General features: G+C 40.4%; 1 protein-coding gene across 6 annotated transcripts in view; it reads right to left on the bottom strand.

The window, feature by feature from the left end:
* Nucleotides 1-23,806, bottom strand: part of diaph2 (diaphanous-related formin 2) — a 372,424-nt gene that overhangs the window by 41,831 nt on the left and 306,787 nt on the right. For 4 of the 6 annotated variants that reach the window (XM_056382907.1, XM_056382911.1, XM_056382909.1 and 1 more), the window contains 2 exons: nt 19,798-19,890; nt 18,195-18,260 (listed from right to left, as the gene is read on the bottom strand). In XM_056382907.1, the coding sequence (XP_056238882.1) occupies nt 18,195-18,260; nt 19,798-19,890 (159 nt within the window). The remainder of the gene's footprint in view (nt 1-18,194; nt 18,261-19,797; nt 19,891-23,806) is intronic. The other 2 variants (XM_056382908.1, XM_056382912.1) reach the window with 2 other exon arrangements.

Genomic DNA, 23,806 nt, shown 5'->3' with positions numbered 1-23,806 from the left:
GTTTACAGCTTTTTTTCACTGAATTATATCCCATTTACATCAAACTCTTGTCCTAGAAACCAAACCAATTCTGCCTGCAACTTGACTGTAAAAACATAAATACAACAAAATTAAACAGGGAATTGTCAGACACTAAAATTAGCTGTTGTCAGGCTACACTCTCAGATTATTTGTTTATCTTCTTAAGAAAAAAAAAAAACAAAAAACCTGATTGTGCCATCCAGATGACATATTGAAAAGTCAAAGACATTAAAACAAATTATTAAATAAAGGCTTCTGAGTGTATAACACTGTGATAATCACTTGTGTCTTTTCCAGGCCTACATTAAATGCAGATTAAGGCACAGCACTGAGAGGTGAAGGGCCTGGCGAATTGAGCCCCAACACACCAAGCACAGGAACAGAAACAGACATAATCTAACCAAAGCCAGATATTTTTGTGAAGAAAAGAATGTTTCCGCCCGGTTGGCAAGAGGCGTCGTAAACCCTTTTTTAAGGTACCTAAACTACACTGCGCTTCACTGAAAGCAGAACCAATTTGCTTAACTTCACAACATGCAGGGGCCTGCCGATAAAAGTGTCTGTCCTGTACTGTGGCTGGCAAAGATATTGTTATCCACTTTGTTCCTCTGCCACCTTGCCAGCTTACTCAATTTTTACAAGACAGATAGCAATCGTTGTGGGGTAATTTAGGGATTAGACTGGAGATGTACTGTAATCATATGCTTTTGGGGTAGCAAGACAGTCATTTAGGATATAGGAAGGCAAGACTGTCCAAGATGTACCTTTGTCTGTTATCTAAAACTAAGACTCTAAGAAATCCTTAGGCCAGTGACCAAATTAAGAATTTGGGTTTTCATATCACCAGCACAAAGTTATGCCTGTACTGAGCCAGCAAAGATGATGTAAAAAGGCAGATTATGAGCCTCCTGAAAACAGAGTATGCGACTGAGAGGGAATCTGAGAGCGTTAAGCAGGTTCTGCTGATTTTAGGTTTACAAACATACGGGCTACATTCCAGAAGCACATTTAGAAACTGTATTTATATAACTACGTATGTCTCATGTGTCATTTGACACACAGATTAAACTGTAACTGAAACACTGTAATACACACTTTCCCTCACCGTATTCACTATAAAATCCTCTGAAATGAGGACATGATGAAAATGTATGAGAATTCAGTGGGAAAGTCAGAGGCTAGCATTAGCTAAGGTAAAGAAACACATTACACATCCCAAGAGGTTTGTTACAGTGTTATCACATTGTCAGTGAGTCTTATTCACAGCCAATCCTTCTGCCTTCTTGTTCCCTCTGCCCTCTGCCACAGGCTCTCCTCTATTCTTAGATCACCCACTCCAAATGATCTACTTTTCCCTTTTTTTGTCGCCTTATTACAGACAATTCAGGGCCAATTCAGTTTGGCAGGTACAACGCTCCACTTCAAAGAGGATACACGTATTGAACAATAAATATAATGTCATGTTGTACCGTGCCATTATTGTTCTGCTGTCTAACAGAATGAAATGTCTTCAACCAAGCAGGTAGCTTGAAAAGTATTTACTTCATAGACATTATCTACTGGAAAATGTTTAACCTAACCACATTATTACCATATAAACTGCATAACAGAGGTATATTAATTGAAATAATTACAGATTTAAGCTTTTTAAGCTGATTTTAAGCAATTATGATTTTGTCTGATTTCAGTGGCCAAACAGACAAAACAACATGTCCATCCTATAGCTGCTGCATTATAACAAGATTCTGAAGAGAACTGTAAATGTACAGCTAATGGCCTTTTTGAGAACAACGTGAAGCTGTTAAAACCAGGATGTGGTACTAAAATCTGAGAAGAGAAAAAATAAAGTTGGACACATGAGTGACTCTCATCAGGTCAGAGCTCCATCTCAAGGCTAAAGAGACATTAACCGTTCCTATATCTGACCACTGCCTGAAGGCTTCCATTCTCTTCATTGTGCCTGTTGCCCTATCTGGGGCAGCAATATTTGATGAGGTTTGACAGAAGTAAAAGACTGTTCGCATCAGAAAAAAAAAAAAAAAAATGGTCACATTCTGACTCTAGATAATAGATGTTGCCATTCTAAGCCAATAATAGTGTCTATAATGAAATCAGTGGAGCAGAAAAGAGGCGCTCTTTCATTTCCTTATGCAGGGCCGTGCGTTTTGTACATCCCATTATTCATCAGGTCCTGCCTGCTGATAACTGGTCCATTTGCATCTGAATCAAGAATGCCTTATAACCTCCCCCCAAAAAATACCACCCCCATGCAAATGAAGTGACCTAAAAAAGAGCAGGTACTGTATTTAGTTATTTGTGAGCAACTGTGACCTACTCTGGAGGTTGTGTTGATTCAGGACCAGGGTGGAATCTACAGTACTGGCAGGATACTTGTATGTACCTCACATCTGGAAGTGATGTGGTTTAAGAATATTAAAATACTTTTTGATAAAAGTTAATTCTACATTTCTTTGCTCCCAAAGCAGGAAGTTTTCCACAGAGTGTCTGCTTCTATACTGTATCTTGTTCTGCCCTTTTCCCCCCTGGCACGCCCTACTTCCATGAACAAAAGACAGGACAAGAGTGCATTGTAGAAGACGGTGAATAATCTTAGCCCTGCTTTTCAGAGAATGCTTGACTCACTCTGCGGTTCAAAGGTGTAAGACTTCCCTATTTAAAATCTCTGCTACATACTGTGTGATATTTGTGATCAGTCATAACTGCAGAAAGAGATTGCTCTGGCTCAAAATAATAAAAAAAGATGCTATCCATAGAGTGGTGATCTCTTGAGGGAAGAACTCCTCAGAGGAAAGTCTTGCTGTGCTAGACAGACTGTTCAAAACCCCCAGTAGACAGACAGATTAATGGAGTGTGCCTTCATATACAGTAGACGTCTTAAACCCAAGATGAAAATGGGTGCAAACCTCACAGTAAGGCAACATATGGTGAGATATGTGTTACATGTTGAACGACAGGCGCTTCAATGTGTAAAATGACATACAATCTACTGTCTGTAATTCAGTAGATTACATAAATCATCTGTTTCACACATGTAACCAACACAAACACAATTCCAAATGCCAGAGGGCAAATGGGTAGAAAAGGGGAGTCGGGGTCTTTTGTGCACTCTGAGTTTAGGTCTTGGACATTAAATAAGCTGGCACTGCAGAGGTGAGCTGCATTGACAATGATGTATGGGAGAAACACAATCCATTGCTGTTATGAATTGGTTGGCTCTGGTGCGGACAATGCTCACACACATGCACAGATACACACAGACATGCAGACATCCACAAGAAAGTGTGTAGAAACACATTTACACACACACACACACACACACATACACATACACACACACACACACACACACACACACACACACACACACACACACACACACACACACACACACACACACACGCGCGCGCAATCAAGAGGCAGTGCTAGAGCCAATAGTATCTTCCTCTCTTCCAGACAAATTCAATTTTCATCCAGGACATATGTAAGCTGATTAAAACAGCCAACAAAGACTGGAGAAATATGTCACATCCTTCAGGACTGGACACAATATTGAGTGCTGCTTTGGCAATGAGATGCCTACTCTCCTTCTCTGTCCCTCTCAGTCTAACTCTCTGCTCTTCTCTCTCATGACCTTTCTCTGTCACCTGATGCCATCATGCATCCCTTTCCCCTCTCACTTTCTTTCACCGTCTTCATTCGATGGCTCTCCTTCCTATACATATGCCCTTGAAAAGGCAAACATATTCATCATATTTGCTAAAACATGTTATGAGTTCTCTCTATGCACAGCATGCAACAATGTAAACTATGTATTTAGTTTAACCGTTTAACTGTTAGTAGCTACAAAGGTAAACAATGTTATCATTTCTCATTGTTCAATGATAGCATGTGCACTGACTTTTTGAGCTATAATTTGTGTAGCGTGTCTGTGCTTATTGGTTGATAAAGACATTCTTGCAAAGGCGCCTTTTATGCCATATACATCTGAAAACAACTCTTTATAATACTACATAAAAAATGTAAACGCTTACAAAAAATATAAGCCAATATATCCATCCTGCAGTTAAAATAAAGTAAAATAAAGACAGGAAGTGGTGACAGCTTTGTCTTCCATATTGCACTTGTGGCTAGGGTGGAGCTTTGACAGTCAAAAGTGTCTCAGGCAGACACACACAGACCCATGCACTGGGGGCGTCACAATGTCTGTTTAGCCACAGCAAAATAATGTCATATCACCAGAAGATGTGTGAAGAACACATCTGAATTATGAATGGAAGGGGGGTTAATTATGGATGGAGGGAGGGCAGAAGTAATGCCTTAGACATTTCCCTGTAACACATGGTTGGATGCATGGCTATGGACCCACTGCACACTCCTTGGCAAGTAACAAGTCAGAGAGACTCCTTAATTAGATAGTCGGCACTGATAAAGGTTGGTCTTTGTTGCATGTGGATGCATTCAACCTCATTTCTGCTAAAGAATACTCTTCAAATGAGTGCATAAAATAGATGTGCTTAACTCAAGTTGACAAGGAAAACTGTGCTCTTTTTGACAATAAAGCAGCAAAATGATTATATGAAAAGCAATTATATCCAACGCTCATCCTTATAGGATGATGTGGAACATGATAGTCAAGACACATAAAACAAATGCATGAAAGGAGAGTAAAAGGCATTGAAGTTGACTTCTGTCAAAACTTTCTTTTTGGGGAAAATATACCACTTACATTATCATTGTTTTTAAACATACGTTTTGACAGATGACACACAAATATTTGACAGGTTTAATATTTCTCATTTTCTTTGGTTTAAAGTTATAACTGTTATCTTTTCAATGCAATCAACTGTCTGTATTAATGTGTACCACAGATTCCTTTTTCGAGAGAGCTGCACCTGCAGCGCTGAAGCATTGTAATGGGCTGTGAACCACAAACAAAAGCAATACCCTCCAAAAAAGGGGGTCAAAGATTTGGTTCGATAGCAAGAAATAAGGGGAAGCAGACTGGATTGGTGGGGGAGAAGCAAAAGGATCAGGGTGGAACTAACTAGAGGCGTGCCTTTGCCTACATGGGAAAAAAAGACAAGGCCATTGGGAAAGAATGATGTTCCAGACACCCATGGAGCCTTGCTTTGGGGCCTTGTGACCCCTGGAGGTTTTGCAGAGTTGTACGAGGATTAGTCAAATGGCCCCACTGCTTTTGTGTCACAGTCATGACAACTCACCCTGTGTAGCGTGTAGTCATAATTGAACTTTTACTGAAAACAGCAGATTCCGCTCAGTCACCCACCAGCTAAAGGCACCATCTATCCAGCCCCCCCCTCTGCTTCAAAATAGAATAATGAAAATAACTGAATCGTCTGCACGTCAGTTAGTCACAGGAAAATTTGTCTACCAGACTTCTGTTTGGCAGTGAAATGCAATTTCAAAAGAATGTTACACAACATCTTGAGATATGAAGAGTGTTGTTACACTAAACTTGCTCAATCTCTCTATTTCCAGTTATATAAGTCATATCTCTAACTCTGTCACCTTTGCTGTTCTACAGATCAAACTGTGAGTCTAGAAATATAAGACAGCATTTTACTATACCCTAGTAGTTGTGACATAATAACATGAGTCCCTCCTGGTTCATTTACCAGTGTCTGCAGATGACTCTGATTGCCAGCTTTAATATGAGTACAATTCCAACAGTACAAGTAACTAATAAGGGCAAAGTTGTAAAATCTTTCTATTTAGTTCAAGGTTGAATAAGATAAATGAAGAGAGGAAGAAAAAAAGGAGCTGGTTCTGGGACTGTCAGGTCCAAAGGCTGAGTGGTGCTGCACAAGGCCCCGTGTGATGTCGGCCTGTTGCAGTCCTCAGCACTGAGGGCCTTGGGACATCCACATGGCCCATTCACCCAGCACTACTGAAACATTCAAAGCTTTGATTCCAAAGGGCCAAACTTTTGTTCGTTCACAAAAGGCCTGACCAGAGGTTCTCCCATAGATGGAAGCCCCGTTCAAAATCAGATTATTTCCACTGAAATCCTCCTTTCTCCACCTGCCAGTTAACTATGTCAGTGCCATTGTGTCGTCCCTGAAAAAGCTCTCCATTTTGGCATAATGGAGGCTGGATGTGTATTATTGCTTTTACTGCCATTTATTCTGGGACGAAAGAGGCACACCCCACCCCCACACTCCTTCCTCCATTCCTTATATTTTTTTCTTTGAAGAAAAATCTGGGCCACATGCCCCAGAGGAACGCAAAGTGCTTTAATTCATTCGCACCTTTTCTCTCTGGCTGCCATCTCCAAGGCCTCTCTTTATGCCCAGAAGTGATTTGTTCAGGCTGGACCATCAAAGCAATTATGGTAGCGGCCTGCTTCCCTATTATGAGGAGAGATGACTGACAACAGAGGGATAGTGCGGGGGTGGAAGGGCACTTGGCTTCAATTTATTTGATCTGAAAACATTTTCTAACTCATTGGCATCCACTCAAGTAACAAAATACAAACAAACTGGTCAGATTATCTCCTTAAGATTTTTTGACTAAAAACATTTTATCCCAATCTCTATATAGCGTTTTTCAATTACCTTTCTCACCTTTCGGAGCAAAGCGATTGTGGGCCACAGTTAGGTGACGCGGGAAAGAGCATACCAGCAATGTAACAGAATACTGAGGGGCATGGCAGGCAGTGATGTGCAGCAATTAATGTAATGGACATGAGAGAGAGCACAATCCTTGGACTAATGAGAATGTCTTATATTACAGTGCAAATGCACAGGGTCGCCAAGACTCCTATCATTACTGGGCTATGGGAAGATGGCTAACCACAAAAGGGGATACTCCATAAATGGATAATGCGGGCGGAGAGAGCAGAGTACGGCGCCACTGAGCTGCTGTTCCATCCAAGAGTAATAGTTCTGCCTGGAGTGACACAGGGTCATTGGACTGGATGGACGCAGGATGTGAGGAAAAACAAAGCATTTAAAGAAAAAAGGACATTAAAGTTGAAGAGGGGGATATGGAGGTTGTTAAGGAAGAAACTGGAGTAATAAGAGAGGTGAGAGTGAAAGAGAGGGAAGAGAAGGAGCAAGTAAGGAGAGTAACAGAGTAAGAAAGGGGACGAGTGAGAGGAAGGGGGCAAAAAAGAGATGAGAGATAATTGTGTACCGACAGCAATGAAGCAATATGACACATTGGCTAATCAGTCTGCTGTCTTTTTTCTTTCACAAGCTGTCATCTTGGCCATCAAGCCATCAAGACCTTGTGCCTCTCGCTCTCTCATTGACTGATTCCCCTGTTCAATTATTCAAGGTTTATAAGCAGAAACCATCTATTCAGCTAGCAGCATATCCAGTAAAATAATGAAAGGGTTGCTTCTTCAGCCATATTGACTGTCATAAAACTTTTACAACTGGCAAAAGAAGAATCAATATCTCAGACAGACTGTTGCCACCACCGTAAACATATTAATGGTGGTATCAGGAGTGAAGCAAGAGCCTGACCATAGTTCTGTGACACTTTAATAATGCACACCATAAATGATTTTACATGCTCTCTCACTAATCATAATGTATGGTGCCTGAATATTTACAACGATGATGTGCTATATTTAGGCAACACAGAATATTTAGACATGTGTGTTGCATGTGTGAGTATGCATACATATTCAGCGATGCTACTTGAGGAATAAGATTTATACGACATATCTGTGGCTGTAGTTTCACACTGACCTTACTGTCTCCTTAAAAAGCTAACCTGCGTGAGTCACGCTGTGACACAGAAATTAGGTCAACCGCTGGCCTGCCAAGGAACGCTAAGCTTCAGTAAACATTCCCACAAATAAACAGCAGACACAATCACACAAGAACATCATACACATACACACACACACACACAAAAAGAGATCAAATATGTAGGCGCACACCCAGACACACACTTCCTCCCTCACTTGTCGGAAATCTTAAGAAACATCACAGCTCCCATCTGCCATAATCTGCCCCGGGGCAACAGTGACCTGAGTCACTGGAAGAAACTCATCTAGAGTAGAAAGAAAAAAAAAGAAAAAATAGTTGCGGTAATGCAGTGTGCAGCCTCATCCTTTACTTAGCTGGCAATGCCTTCAGGGCGGAGATGTTACAAACTCAGCAACCTCCACTGGCTTTCCACTAATGCATGACCCCCATACTGTCTAGCTTCTTAGGCTCTCATTGTGCTGCTGTAACTTCAGGTTATGACTTTACATGGAAACCCAGGTCACTTTACCATACAGCTTCACACACAGACACACACAAATATGCAATATACACAGTATACACACATAAACCACACACACGTATTTCTGTTTATGTATATAGGCATACAGTCAAGCCAGACATAATTTTGCATGCATGCATGCACCACACTCACATGAACTCTCACACATACCAAATCACAAATCTCCAACCTTGACCATCTATCTGCTTAATCCTCATCCACTGGAGGCACAGGGTCTGTACTGTGGCAAACTGTCTATTTTTAAACTTGACATATTAGTCATCTCTTAGGGGAGTAACATTGGAATTTATGGAATTCATGAATACCAAGCTTTTGTATTCCCTTCTTGTTTATTTCCCCCTCCCTCTCAGCACGGTGTAACTGTTTTGGATGAATTCAGATAAACTCAAAGATGCAGTTGGGTAGGATCCCTGTCTCCATAACAGCACAGATGCCAATCAGCCCCTGCTGCAAAGGGAGCTTGGTAACTACTCGCACCACTGTGGGCATGTGGTAAAGTGTGTAAAGTGTTCTAACTAATTTTTTCTCTCTTCAGCATCCCGTAGTGGGATACAATTGCTCTCAGATACAAAGGTGCGCAGGCAAAAACTCTTTGTTCCCTTGTTCTGCCTCTTTCATCCTCTCCCTCTAATGTTATAGAAAGTGAGAAATGTTCTCTCCGTCTCAAATCAAACAACTGATCCACTCCTTAAAGATCTGCAGCTCTGTTTAGTTCCGCTTATCCCACCTTTATTCATTATCACTTTTACATCAGCTGCTGTATCATAATTTACATTTTGCCAGATTTACCCTATACACCTTTGAAAAAATCTAAAATCATAGATTAAGGCAATTTATTTCTAGAAATTTCAGGATTAGGATCGTGTGGACAGGAAACTCAAGTTTAAAACAATAATCCTTCAGTTTTCAATGTGGTATTCTTTGGACCACTGCAGGAGTGGACCAAAGGTCCTGTGGTAGACATATTGGCTTTGAAACCTAATGATCTCAAATTGTACACTTGTGGGTAATTAAGCATCGCTGTTCCCTCAGTAGCTTACAACAGCAAATATGTCATTGTGAGAATAAACAACAATTACACTTACACTCATTATGCTCTAATTGCATCAGCCTATGTAACAATCACATGCAAGGGGACATCTTATTAATTGCTATGAAAAAAAAAAAAGTAAAGCCTCAACAAAAAACAAAACTATATGCCAAAAAATTTTAAAAAACACGAATTACTTTAAAAACGGAGGTTGTGTGAACACTGGGCATTAAATAGAGTATGTATTTAAAACCCTCATGGGTATCTAGTGGTCAAGTACAACAGCAAAGTGCTGTGTGCACTTAATGTGTCTGAGAGTACAGCTAAAGCCTAGGAAAACTCATACAGGCAAAGGGATAATTTGACCCCACTCAAATACATCTTCTCTTAGACACTAACCAAATAGATGTCAAAAGAGTGAATGAAGAAAGACAAAGAGATAAAAGGGAAGAAAAAATAGAGAAGCAGATAAACCTTTGGGATTAGCACTAAGTAACTAAATGGCCCATATCACTTTTCCATTACCAGAAAGGAATAGCTATTTCAACAGCTGGAATCTAAATAAAAAAAGTGAACTTTGTCCTGCCTGTCTTTTGGTCGTTCATGTGTAAATGTTGCACAACCTTAAAGCCTTCCATTTCTTACTTCCCCATATGAGCAAATGGAGATTTGCCATCATGTCCTTGAGGCCCATCAATAAATAAACTTGACGCAAATAAACAGATAAATAAATAAATGTGAAGAGCCTAGCAAATGGGCATCAGTCAGCATTAGTGATGGAACCATGTCAAGCACAATCATGCTTCTCTAGAGGGGGAGTGCCTGAATGTAGGGAGCATTCTTGCTGATCACAAACTCAGTATATCTCTGTGTGTGTGTGTGTGTGTGTGTGTGTGTGTGTATGTATGGCATCACTGTGGCTTTCAGCTTTTTACCTTCATTTAACACTCTCAGTCTGTACTGCCCTCTTTAACTCTATCACTATCACTATCGATACATCTGTCCATCACTGCACAATAAACCTCCTAACTCCATTTCACTGAATTCGATGCCGTTCTCTCTTCTACCTTCTCTCCCTCATGTATGCACCTCTTTCCACACGAGATCACAAATTCCATTTCTTCCAGTCCATGTTGTAAACTGGGTTGAAAGCTTCAACCAGTGTCTTTCTTTGCCTTTTTAAACTACGCTGTCCTCCATCTCTCTCTCTCTCCCTGTGTTTAAAAAATAACTTTACCATGTTATACATAATTTTCTCTTTCAGCTAACTGTCTTTATTCTTGCACATGTATTATGATGAGGAGATTGCTCCCCTGACAATCAGGATTCACTTGATGGTAGAAGAGAAGTACAGGTTTTCTTTTTTTCAATATATGGCTTACAGCTCTGACATCAAATAAACAAAATACCTTGGTTGTGAAAATGTACACATCCTACAAAGGGTGTGAGAGGCTTACAGCTGTTTCCAAATTGCAAAACATTCTTTTCCTTAGTGTTAACTGAAGCATGCTAGGAAACTTTAATTCAATTAAAATTCAGGAAAATTTATTAGGAAAGTAGGAAACTTTAATTCAATTAAAATTTCCTAACATAGTTTCAGGAATAGTTAACCTTTTACCTTGTGCTAATGTTACCCACCTGTCAAGCAGAAAAACACCTCTGCATCTGTCTACATGCTTTTCAACTCTAGGAGATCTCACCCCCATAGTTGGACTGGCCATCAGATAGATCCTGGACCATTAGGTGTGCCGCCACATCGATCGGCCAGTGGACTCTCAAAACACCCATAAAGATAACGTTTTTACTGGTACCACCATTCTGTTTACTGGCCCTTTCTGTGTGCCTCTCATTCAGGGTGCAGGCCAGTCCCACAGGATAAGTCTAGGGCTGAATTTTGTTCCCAGTTTAACAGAGCAATCTCCACTGTTGAAAAGCCTCACTGATATTGAAGCGGCTCTTTGCCCTTGCCTGACCATAGCACTTCTTTTTCAATTTTTGTTAGCTCTGACCTTCTCCCCTTTTGCTGTTCCTTGGACATGTCTCCTTCTTGACAATGTGATTATGTTGTGGAGTATACACTGCTGCCAGTTCTTGCATTCACTTTCCTTAACGTTGCCATCAGTCTCTCATCTGCAGCCCCAATCAATCCCACTGAAAACTGCACATAGGGGACACACTGGTGAGTTCGAATCCAGCCCGGGCCCTTTGCTGCATGTCATCCCCTCTCACCTATGTTTCCTGTGTATCACTGTCCCTATCCCATTAAAAGCATGACTGTCCCTGCAAAAAAAAATGAAATTAAAAAAAAAAAAATTCCACACAGGTGGTGACTTTTTTTCCCACTAGCACACACACTAACGGACCATGAGGAGTTATTCACTGAATTTGACAAGCAGTGCATTGGAGTACAATCGCTTACTCTACTTTTAATCTCGGAAGAATTGCTAACTAATCATGCATTATTCGTTTTCAACTAAAATTGCACTCTTAGAAAATCCCAAAATTTGCATATTCAAATTAAACCATCAACTTTCTTTCACTTCAGGAAAAGAAAGGTATGACTTAATTAACAACAAAAAAGATGTTTAATGCAACTTGTGACACTACTAACTTCACTGTGAAATAAGTCAGGAAAGGAATGTTGCAAGATCCAGCCACTTCAAGCTGAGAGCATCACATACATTGTAATTTATTTAATATCCTTGTTCCTAGCATCACCTCTACTGATATGTCCTAGTGAATGGAACATTAAACATTCTTTGACACGTTCTCTCTTTATCTGTATTTATGGGAATTACCATTATCACTCATCGCCCGCTCTGCTGTTCCTTTCCTATACCTCCCTATTACAGACATCAAGCCTGCCTAATAGGAAACTAAAATATTAATTCCACCTCATTGTCGCTGACAGATTGTAGATAGCGTCTGACACTTCAAATGCAAACATCAGCCTGGGCATTGAATCTTATACTTTAATAATAGCCACATTATATTGTGGACATAAAAAAAAAAAAAAAGTATGACAATATGAATATGACAGCGGAGGAAAACGCATTTTGATTCTGGCATTGCTTCTCATTGTCTGTGCAGCACACAACCATACAGGATGGCATCCTATTCCACTGCACATTATTTGTTCTCTAGCTGATCATCAGTTGGCCCTGCTGTATGCCTAATGAGCAATAAATAAGGTTTAATTCAACTGATGCAAGTTGCCCATCCTTCAACACTAAGCATGATGGCTTGGGCGAGATTCCATTGGAATTATATGAGGGCAATTTTTCAGCTAGTGGGATGGTCCGACTGCCTCCCCTATATTTGGCTTTCACAGGCATTCCTTTGGCTTTAAGCTCAGCAAGTTTATAGGTCTATTAGGAATTCATCAAACAATGAACGATATCAATCTTATTGTGTGAATGTGCCCAGGGTAAAAATAAGATAAAACCTTCCATTATGGGGCTTCCAAAGCATATTTGCCCTCCAAAATTGATCCAGTATTGACAATTTACACTTTGGGTGACCTTTCATAACTGCCCACATACTTGAAAGCCAATATTGTTTGGAGACTGAGCAAGAGAAAAAAAAAAAACACACAGCTCACTGAAAACGCTGTAGGATATTATTGAATATGAAAAGTTAGTAGACATTTTTGCTGTGCAGTTGTGCGTTGATGGTTTACTAGGCAGGAGGGATGAGTACTTTTTACATCAATGAGGCCCTGTATCAATATAAGACAATATTGGACATAGGTGGTGAGAGCTCGGTGTCCATTACGGCACTAGGTCATTGGCTTTAGTTCTTAAAAAAAAGAAAAGAAAAGGAATAAGATAAAAAGGGAATAAAAAGTAAGCATTACCATAGGGAGACAGGCTCCACATGATAAGTCTTCTCATACAGGGTGTTGTAAAAGGGCATAATGGCATCAAAAGGGCACGCAGACAGCCCCCTGTTGATACCCTGTACTCAAGAAGATAGCTTCAGTGTAATTTAAACAGCAAAGGGTTTAGGGGGTAGTTAACAGAGGGGGCAGAGGCGAGAGACCCCTGGTGTCCACTCAGAAAGACTGCCTTTTATTAAGATTTGATTTATCCTCTCAAAATGGCTCCATGTTACACTTCACTTACTTTCGTCCTCTCTTGGCAGAGTCAAGCAAGGAATTAGTTATGCGCCAAGGGTACTCAAATGGTACATAAAATCTTCATCTATATTTCCATAATGGGTTTTCTGCTGAGGATGAAAAATTATCAGGTCCAAAGAAAGGCCCTATGGGTCAATGGGAGGGACAATGGCTTTGTCTGTGCCCTAGGACGTCAAATCTTAAATGGAGTGGCTGTCCATGCCTCAACTCCTTCCCATCTGCCTTTCCCTTTGGCTGTTGATAAATATCCTTATCTATGAGAAGCAGGTGATAGATTTCAAGCAGCACATATCTACAGAGCTCTGCCCTCATCTACTCTATTGATATCTCACATCTACTAAGCCATCCGAGCTATAGCAAGAGGCACCGACACCCCCGGGTCTATTCCCCCCAAATCATGTTAGCTCCACTTCCTGTACGATCACCTCTAGGGCAGCCCCAATGAATAACATCTATCAAAACCCTGAAGTGGAAGCCAGAAGCTTGTGCAGGCAAAGCCCTTTAGCCCTCAACTCAGACACACCCTACTGCAACAGTCCCTATCTGATATGTGACACAAGCTTGCACGTGTGTGTGTGAAACAGTACAGGAGAACAACTGCTAGAGAGGTTGAGAGACAACAAGAGAGAGATAAGGCGATGGGTACAATGTATGTGTGAGCAAATTAATTGCTGCGGGAATTACGATCACTATCACTTCCTCTGATGTAATTTAAGAAACAAACGGGTGATTTTTTCCCAGATCAGGGGAAAGATGAGAAAATAGCTGCCCGACTGAACATGTTGTGGCTGTCTACATCAGGGTGATGTGGATCACAAACACAGAAGTAATAAGTGTAGGTATTAACAGATCATTTATGTCACAAATGAGGCTGGAGGATGTAAGAGAACAAGGGGAAATTCTTTGCCTTTACCTGCATCTCCTTGTTAAAGACACTTCCCTTTTCTCTTTTCATTTGCCTCTTTGCAGATTCACCCCCCTTCTTTCCTTTAAATTTTCATGAGAGAAAATAGGTAATTTAATCTTCATTAAACATACAGGGGGCCCACTCTGTGGCCTGACCTGCTGAATTAACTACTAGGCTTCAGGGGATTAGACAGTTGGGCTGAAATTCCAGAACCCTGACAAGCATTATATCACTGCATCTCTATTTTTTAATGGGCATATGATGATCCCTCCCTGTTCAATGTCAAATAAGTCCTTAGGAGACTCACTATATACAACAGAGGATGGAACTTTTGATGGACTGACCTGTGAAGGAGAAGCAGGAGAGCGGGGCAGAAAGAGGAAAGGAGAGAGGCTCTGGTTTGGGATTGTAATGACATTGAAAAGGCAGTAAATAAATAAGATTGGCTTGGTTCTCTTTGAAATCTGATTGATGTGTCTTTTGGGATGCCCCCCAGTATGAAAGACCTACTGAGTCTGTGGCTTTCATCCCTGACCGAAAATCGATGAGCTAGGATGTATGAGAGGCTCCTGCTCTCTACCCAACAATCTCCTGCCAGATACCCAGGTAACTGTCTCACCAGAAAGAGAATAGGAGATAGAAAAGGAGTAGGATAACTCATATCTTTTTTAGTCTTATTCGAGTGAAACCTAATTCTGAAGTACACTGTCTGACGGGGAAAAAAACCCAGTATAATATATTGTTAAACCAATCAGATTCAACCTCACAAAATACTTTATTTATTATCTTCCTGAAATGAGATAGAATTTCCAACAGAACCGTCATTCCATCAAGGTTCTGTGTGTTGAATTAGGACTGGCTGGTGTAATTGCATAACACATGAGTCTGGCCTCCCGGGTTAGGTTTTCCATCTTATACAAAGTGGAGACTAGGAAATAGGAAATGCTTCTGGAATTGGGTGTAATTGTGACTGGCGGCGCCTAGAATTGTGTTCAGCCTGACACTTGAGGTAGTCTGCTGGAGTGTAGTTTAGCTTGAAGGACGACAAAGAACGACATGCTGGGTTTAAATGAACTCCTTTGACGTAAGCAAAGAATCATGTGCGACTCTGAGAGACTCTCTCTGGTACACGGTGCTCATTTGAGGGTGACAGGAGGTTAATCAAGCTTTAAAGCATGAGATTACAACAGACATGACAAGCAGGAGTGAATAGATTTGGCACACTGTCTGATATAACTGCTCAGGGAACATTTTTCACCAGTAAATACAGAAACTGAAATGCTGTCAGTCCCCGAGTCAGAGAGAAATCAAATATGTATTTGTATGTAATGTATTTACACATTAATAATGCTGCACTGACCCACAAGTCACACCATCATTCTTTAACTTCTGACTTAAACATTGCCAGTTCCCATACACAAAAATATAACAATCCAAAGACAGCTTTGAGTGACTGAGATGCCTTTTGTCACCAAATCATCCATCACTGGGGAACATAATTGTTTCTCTTTACAGAGTGTACTTTTAAAAAATTTTCTCTCAAACTGTGCGTAAAGATTTCTATTTGCCCCCTTTCATGAGATGAGACAAATTCCCCCTTTGCTCTATTGCAGCTGAAATCATTTCCAGATTCCATTTAGAAAAAAATCCATAGAGCCAGCATGTCAAAAGGATTTTCCCCTCTCATCACTTCAGAGTAGAGAATCCATGCAGCTGTTTATCAAACCACAGTACAGTTCTATATCAATAAACAGTGAACCGTCAGCGCATAATACCTTCTGGTAGCATAGCAGTGGTGTGCACTAGGAGAGTGTGGTCAGAAGAGTCTGATGCACAATGGCATACAGGAAAGAGAGCCATCACAAGAGCCACAGTAATCTTGGTAGTGTCACAAGAATAGGAAAATAGGTCACAGAGATACAGGATATTTGATTAAATATCAAGCATATTCATTAACAAAGACCGTACGTTTAGAGTGTATAGGCACATCACTGGAGGTATAACACAAAACTGTCAATCTCATGCTCCATTTTATCCTCTGTCATGAACATGACCCTTAGATAATTAAACTCTTTCACTTGGGACAACCATATGATCCTAACCCAAAGGGTGCACTGCATCATTTTCCAAGTACCATGGTCTCAGGCGTGAAGCTTCTGACTGTCAGCCCCCCCCCAACTTCACATTTGTCTACAAACTGTCAAGTTCACACTAGAGGTCACGGTCGAGTGAAACCAATAGGACTTATTCATCTGCAAACACACGACGGAATGAGACCGCCGCAATGGAAGCTCTCCACTTCTCGATGCCCCCGTAATATTCCATTCAGAAAATAACAAACAGAATAAATTAGAATGTACAAACAAATGTACAAAAACATTTCACAGCCTTTATGTTGTTGGAAATATTGAACAGATTAGAAACAGATTAAACATATTATAGATGGAAAGATACTGTTGCAATAAACAGAGAACCTGCCTGTCGAGAGTCACAGGCAATTCATTTTGACTAAAATCATTTGCATAAATCTGGGGTGCTGTTATTTATCAAACATATAGGCAAAAAGAAAGGTAAAATACAAAAAAAAAACAAACATTGTGAGTGGCCAAAGCATAAAGGCCTACAGACCTATCCAGCAAAACACTTCCTAAACATCACCGCAATACAGGAAGTGATCATGCTGTGGCAACATAGGCAACAGGAAAAGCAGGACAATTGGATGATAACTGTAGCTGCTCTACAAGACAGAAATTGTGCTGAGTGAATCAAAAACGATTTCCTTCAAGTAGCATGAACACTGTTAGGATTATATTAGTGTTACCAGGTTGAATATTAGGGATCAAAGTGCCAGCACAAATGCAACTTCAATAGCAGTGTACTTTACTGTATTGGATTTTAAGGGTATTCAATGTAAGATTTACATCACGTCACTCAGCAGCATTAATATTTATTATTGTCGCTCCAGTCAAGATGCTGATAGGTGCCGACATCTTCTCCACACAATTCTTTGTGGAGTAATTTCATTTATTCTTATTCAATATACACAAGATAACATCTTGTCTGTAAATTTCATCCTTATGGCCATTAGTCAAAAGCACAGGTATTTTTACCTTATGGTTCACCTCTGTATTTGCATGGACTTAAAATATCATGATGGTTTTCCTTTTGTATTGTGTGCTGTAAATATATGAGCAAAGAGAAGTGTTACCTAACAGCACATAAGGGAGAGAATACAATTAAATGCAAGCTGTACTTATGGCAATCCTCACCTGGTCTTTGCTAAAGTCTTGCTAATGCACATCAGTGAATTAGTCAGTTCTGTTGATGTGTCACTGCAAAATTAAGTTAGAGTGAAACCAATAGTTTCACTTCAGTTATGGGTGAGTTTCGATTTCATCCATGTTGCATATTTAAACATGTTTCTAGTAACATTACTGTAGAAATCATGATTCACTACGAAACCTAACTGCTAAAATTAGTGTTGCTTCATTTTGAAACTGCAGATGCTTTTCTCAGTGAGGAGCTACATGTGTTTACGAGAAACACGTTTTGTCTCTGTTTTAATATAAGTTCCTCGTCCTCCTAAAGCATTTATGGTTGCTTTTTTTTTACATACAGTAAATCTTACATATTATACCTTTGACCATCTCATTATTTGCAATGTCTAATGCAGTAACTCAGCAAAAGTCTCTGCATTTTGTAGACCAGCTAAGTTTGAGTGTTCTGACAGGAAGGACATAGGAGTTATGCAGCCAGGAGAAGTGCAGTAGGAGACAGGGTGGTGTTGGATTAGAACAGTAGTTGAATACACACACCTAGGGTTCTGTTACCATAGTTAGCACCCGGCCACCGGGAGGCTGGACTGGAAGGGCTTTGATCACCTGCAACAACGTTGGTGATAATAAAAAGAAAAGAAAAAAGAAAAAAGAAGGGAAGGATGGAGAAAAAGGAAAAGAGAAAAAGGCATCAGAACTGACAAGTTTCAGATATTTTGCAGGAATGAACCACTCCCAGAGTTTAGTTTTTGCTAAGTCACCGGGACACAGACACATGCTCAAATCAAACCCCAATAAAGAAATACGGAATGAAAGGTGAAGAAAAGTAAAATACTGTATGTGTTGAAATGAGAGAAAATGATTATTTGCATTTGTGTTTGTTGCGATCCACTTGTCAACAAATTATATATACACAAGTTGAAGGGAAAATATAATATTAATTATATTTAATCATAAGTGAATCATTTTATCATGCAATACATATTTTGAGACAAAATGAGTCAGTGTCCTTTAATGATCTGTGTACTAGCATATGTAAATTCAGTTAATATTTGAGCACTGAAAAATAAAAATAGAATTGTTAAAACTAGTTATTGTGAGAAAAAAAGAAAAGAACTGGTGGAGTGCCAGAGTTTGACCCAAAGAGTTGGAAAGGGCCTGACCAGTATGACCTGGCCATGTGACCAAGCAGGTACAATTTCACTGCCAAATGCATTGTCAACAGCCACATAGGACAGGACTCACTAATATACTAGTACTAATCTTGTGCTTCAGATTAAAAGTGCCATCTATCTTGTAGGGCAACAACAAATAGTTGCCACTAATAATCCTTCTGCTATTAATAACAGTAGCTAATACACCGGAATTAAAACACTTCAGTAATATCAATCGGCATTAAAAAGGCAAAGAGTGAATAGTCTGTTGGCAGAAACTGAAACATCATTACAACTCTATAACCTCTGTAGATGTAAATATTGTTCAGCAACAATCTTAAAATATAGGGGTTAGTCAGAAATGCTCTGCATTTAAAAGGTTGGTCTGATTGGTTTGATTTTTGCTCCCCTCTTTTTTTCTTACCATGATTGCCAGTGTGGACATGGCAACACCTGTGGCTCTTCTGCAGAACTCTGACTTGCATATCAATTGATGCTGGCACCCCTACTGGCTGGGCATGGGCCATTCATCATGACAGAATGGAATATGTTAACACCAGGATTACACTAAATCAGCCTCAGTCCAACTGCAGCCAGCATGGCTACCGATGGCTACATTATAATAATTGTTTTATGAATGGCAAAGGGACAATAAATTACTAATGACCTGCAATAGGCCACACATGTGCTTGTTTGTGTGGCACCTCCTTTATATACGCATATGTTCCTATACATGTCCATGCATATGTGTATCAGTAACAAATTTTTGAAAGCATTCAAAGGGACACGAGCACAAGCACATGAACACACACTAAGTATATACAAACAGGTGAGCTTCTTTTGTATGATAGACAGGAGCCAGTTATATTGTATGTAAACTTTGAACGGCTAAAGAAAGCAGGATTTTTTTCTGCAGACACAGTAAGTGAGAATGACTGAAGTAAAAAAAAAAAAAAAATTATAAAGACAGTGTTTTTCTGCCGCCTTACCGTTGCGTGGCGTCCGTTTTCGCCGATCACGGAAGGCTGCTCCAGACTGTAGAGCTTCCATTAGGCTATCCATCACACCAGTTTCATCTCCCTCTGTAAGAGATGACATAATAGAGGCAAAGCTGTTTATAGGACAACATATACGTTAACAGAACAGGACAAGTACATGAATATATACACATGAACACATTTACACATGACTGTTTCAAGGTCTAATTCTAGGCATTCTGGTGTGGAACAATGGATGCCCCTCGAACAACAGGTGCATGAAAAATCACCTTACATCACAGCAAGAGAGTGCCGTTACTCTGAATGAGAAATAAAGAAGTCTTTTAAAGGTCTTGTATGAGTGTTGAGACAGAGGCCTGTCACTCAGGCCTGTCCTTTTTTTTTCAGTAAACAGCTGGGGAGGAGGAAAATACACTAAGAGCTTAGCAACTAATACAGGCAGAGGAGCCTCAGGATGAAAGCATCCACTGATGGTCATTGACAGATATTCTTTCTGTGGCTAACGCAGGGGAGCTAAGTGCTCTTTACAAAGATTTAGTGTGGAGCCGCTCAATACCGGGGCGCTCTATCATTGTTCAGTCAATGACACCGGGACCAGCCTTCGAAAAACATTCCCCCTGCCCACCGTTCCAGCTGTCTTGTGGATCCATGAAACTAGAGAACTGGAGGCACTCGGCATGGCTGAAGAGACAGGTAGGAGACACTTCAAATGCTATGAGGCCAAAAGAATGACACATTGTGCTCAAACTGTGCACATGCAGCACCCTGCTCAATGGAAAAGAGGTTCAAAAATAAGCTTAGGTCTTATATCTGGGTCATCTATCTTTACGCCCCAATACTAATGAGTCAGAGGGGCACCCTTTTTATCATTCTGGTCCAGAACAGACATTATTTAAAAGTAGGATCATTAGGGTGACTTATTGTGGAGCTGGAGACTTGGCCATCAATTCTTTTGCATACATGAGTGAACTAGCTCTTCCCCAATGTTTACTATCAGGGTGCAGGCATCTTGTTCCTCCACTGTGCTTACAGCCACAGCTGAAGGGAAACATTCGAAAATAAGTGGAGACAACTGCTACTTTCAGCACACAGCACTTTTCCCGGACACTGGGGTGATCAATCTTTTGTAACTTGCATGTACTCAATGGGATACGACAGTCAGGCAAATTGAATATATGAACCAAACACGTTGACACTGAATGCCACACGATTAATTTAAGGAAACAAAATGTATTTTGCCATTACAAGAGAAAGTCAGGGCTGCGCATGTTTTTCCCTTCTCCTCCAAACCACCCAACCTGCAATCATTCACACAAGATGACAGTACAACTAAGAATAGAAACATGTCTTATGTAAATTTAAAAAAAGCAACTCTTCACTTGTACTCACACTAATTTTGCTCTCTCTCTCATTCCTTCTCTTTCTTCCTCAAGTCCTTCCCAAGGGCTACTTTGAAATCAAAGTATCTGTTCCGGCTGTGTGCTGTGCTTAAAAGCAATCCCGATTAAATCAAGCTTAATTAGACCAGCTTTATCAGAACAAAACCAAAGCTGAGCCAAGTAGTGCTTATCTCAAATTGCAGCACTACACCTCAGATAGCAAGCTCATTGGTTTAAAAGGGGAGGCATGGGTTTCATCTGCTGTGGGCCTAAAGAACAATATGGTGAACAACTTGCAGCTACTATAACTGTATCTACTCCCAAGATCTTTAGCCACTCGTTCTTCTTATGTAGGTTAGCAAGGACACATTGTGCCTCTGACAAAAGGCAGAAAGTGTTAAGTGGCAGGTAAACATTTATCTACAACCACCTTGGCATAAGAAACTTTTTGACAGCTCCTTCTTCACTGCCTTCTTCATGGAGACCCAGACATCACAGGGGGCACCTGACACTTTGATCAATTTGTCCTACTTCTAGCTTAACTGTAGCACAATTCATCATTTGTAATGGCCAGGACTTGGGAGCCCTGGTAGACTGGGGTTCAGCGGGATGACTGCAGACACAAAGAACCAAAATGACTAAAATGGGAAACATACTCCCCAGTCACCTCACAGTGCTCAATTAACTATGTCCTATTGGGCCACAGCTTAAACTCGAGCAGGTCTTACCCAGAGCAAGAATTTCTCACAAATGAGCCTTCAGACTATGAAATTATTAACATGTACATATATTTATGTGTACATATTCGAAAAATCTGCAAAGACAAGGTAAGCGTTTAGTAGAAAAAAAAAGGTAAACTGAACTATGAATTATATGACTACACTTACTCTTGTAATCCTCAGAGCAAACTTTTTTCACTACTTATTGCAACATTGCCAACTTAAGCAGACATTTCTGCCTTATTCCTGCAATTCACTCTTGTCTTATTTTGAGCTGTTAAACCTAAGGCAAATATTCATCCGCTTCTCATTAACAGCAGTGGTAGATTGCATGCTAGGGAATTACAGAAAAGCTAACCTTTCATGCCCAAAGATCTTTCTCAAGAGGAAAGATCCCCTCTGCTCACAGGAAATTGCTTTCTAAATGGGTTAAGATGGGCTAAGACCCAAGACATTGACAAACCCTTCCAGTGATGAAACACCTTGGTGGGCACCTCAACAGACAGCCCCGGGGTCCTTTAATGATCTTATTAAAGCTTGTGGAACTGTGGAACACGGTTGCGGCTTTTGCACTTTCAGGTACTTTCTTAAACAGTTAAACCTTTAAGAGCAGAAATAAAGCTCTATCAAACTCTACCTCCCAGAGAGAGATGGTGTACCTTTTTCATATCTTTCCTTTTGATCCCTGCCTACCTCCAATCCCAAATTCTCCCCCTCCTTTTCCTGAACATCAGGTGGTATCTGGACCCAGAGGCTGTGCCAAATGTAACACTGAGCCCCGGGGATTGGCTCACTCTACAATATATTTACAAGCAGCACTATCACATTTTCTAATTAGGAGGGATAACAAGAGCAATGTGCCCTCAGCAGGATTGGCATAAAAACTTCACACATCAGATTAGTTTTTCCCTAAGAAAAAAAAAGTACCTACAGTAAAACTGGAAGAAAGTGGCTGCAATGTAACATTCAGCAATCCCAGGAGCAGGACATAAAATCGAGTGTCAACAGGAAAGAGAGGGATAGGAAAAGAATAGGCACAGATACTGTAAGTGTCACTATTGGGGAACGAAGATATAAAGAAAAGAAAGCAGGAGGAGGTAGAATGCAGAGACAAAGAAGTGGGAGAGCGAGAGAGAGAGAGAGCACAGGAGGCAGCAAGGGAGAAAAGTGAAGAGGGTTCCTGTTGGCGCAGCAGTGCATGTGGAGGAGTGGGATACTGAGAGGGACTAGTGGAGCGAAGCAAGACACAAGGTCGTAAAATACCTTCCTGGATACTTGACGGCCTGAGCCCTGTGACATTTAATTATTTCTAAAACATACACTGCAGTATGCAAGCACAGGCACACAGAGCCTCACCTAAAGCTGCCAGGACATTTTTAGTGATACAAACACATGTTATATTTAAGAGTACTGGCTCCACTTAACTAATCTAAATTCATGGTGCAGATTTCTCAGATGACAAGTGAGTATAAATTTGACAAACAAAGACAGCAAGAGGACGGGATAGATAGTTAGAAGAAAGGAAGTAAAGAGCGTAGTTCAGCTAATGTCAGCAGGATGACCTATGCTCATGGCTGCTCATGGCAAGATCAGTTAGAGGAGACAAAGGGATCTTGCCAAGTCTTTCAGAAAACCAATGCATCATTGATGCCTCCATATAAACTCTTAATCCTCAGTCAAGGATCAATTAGGAATAAAAAAAATAAGCCTACATTATGCAAAAACATCTAATTTGTTTGTTTTCTACCAATTAAAATCAGTCATCTACAAAATTCAAAATATGTACAAAACTGCAAAATAAAAGAACAGCTGTCGCCTCAAAAACATGACAATGCTTTTCACGGAATCATCGAAGCAGAAAACCTTGTGTGAATTTGAATGAAACGCTGGGCTCTCTTTTAA

Source organism: Seriola aureovittata, chromosome 8, assembly GCF_021018895.1.
Source record: "Seriola aureovittata isolate HTS-2021-v1 ecotype China chromosome 8, ASM2101889v1, whole genome shotgun sequence".
NCBI classification, from domain to species: domain Eukaryota; kingdom Metazoa; phylum Chordata; class Actinopteri; order Carangiformes; family Carangidae; genus Seriola; species Seriola aureovittata.
Note: the sequence above shows the minus strand (reverse complement) of the source record. Positions and strands in the feature narration are given on the sequence as shown.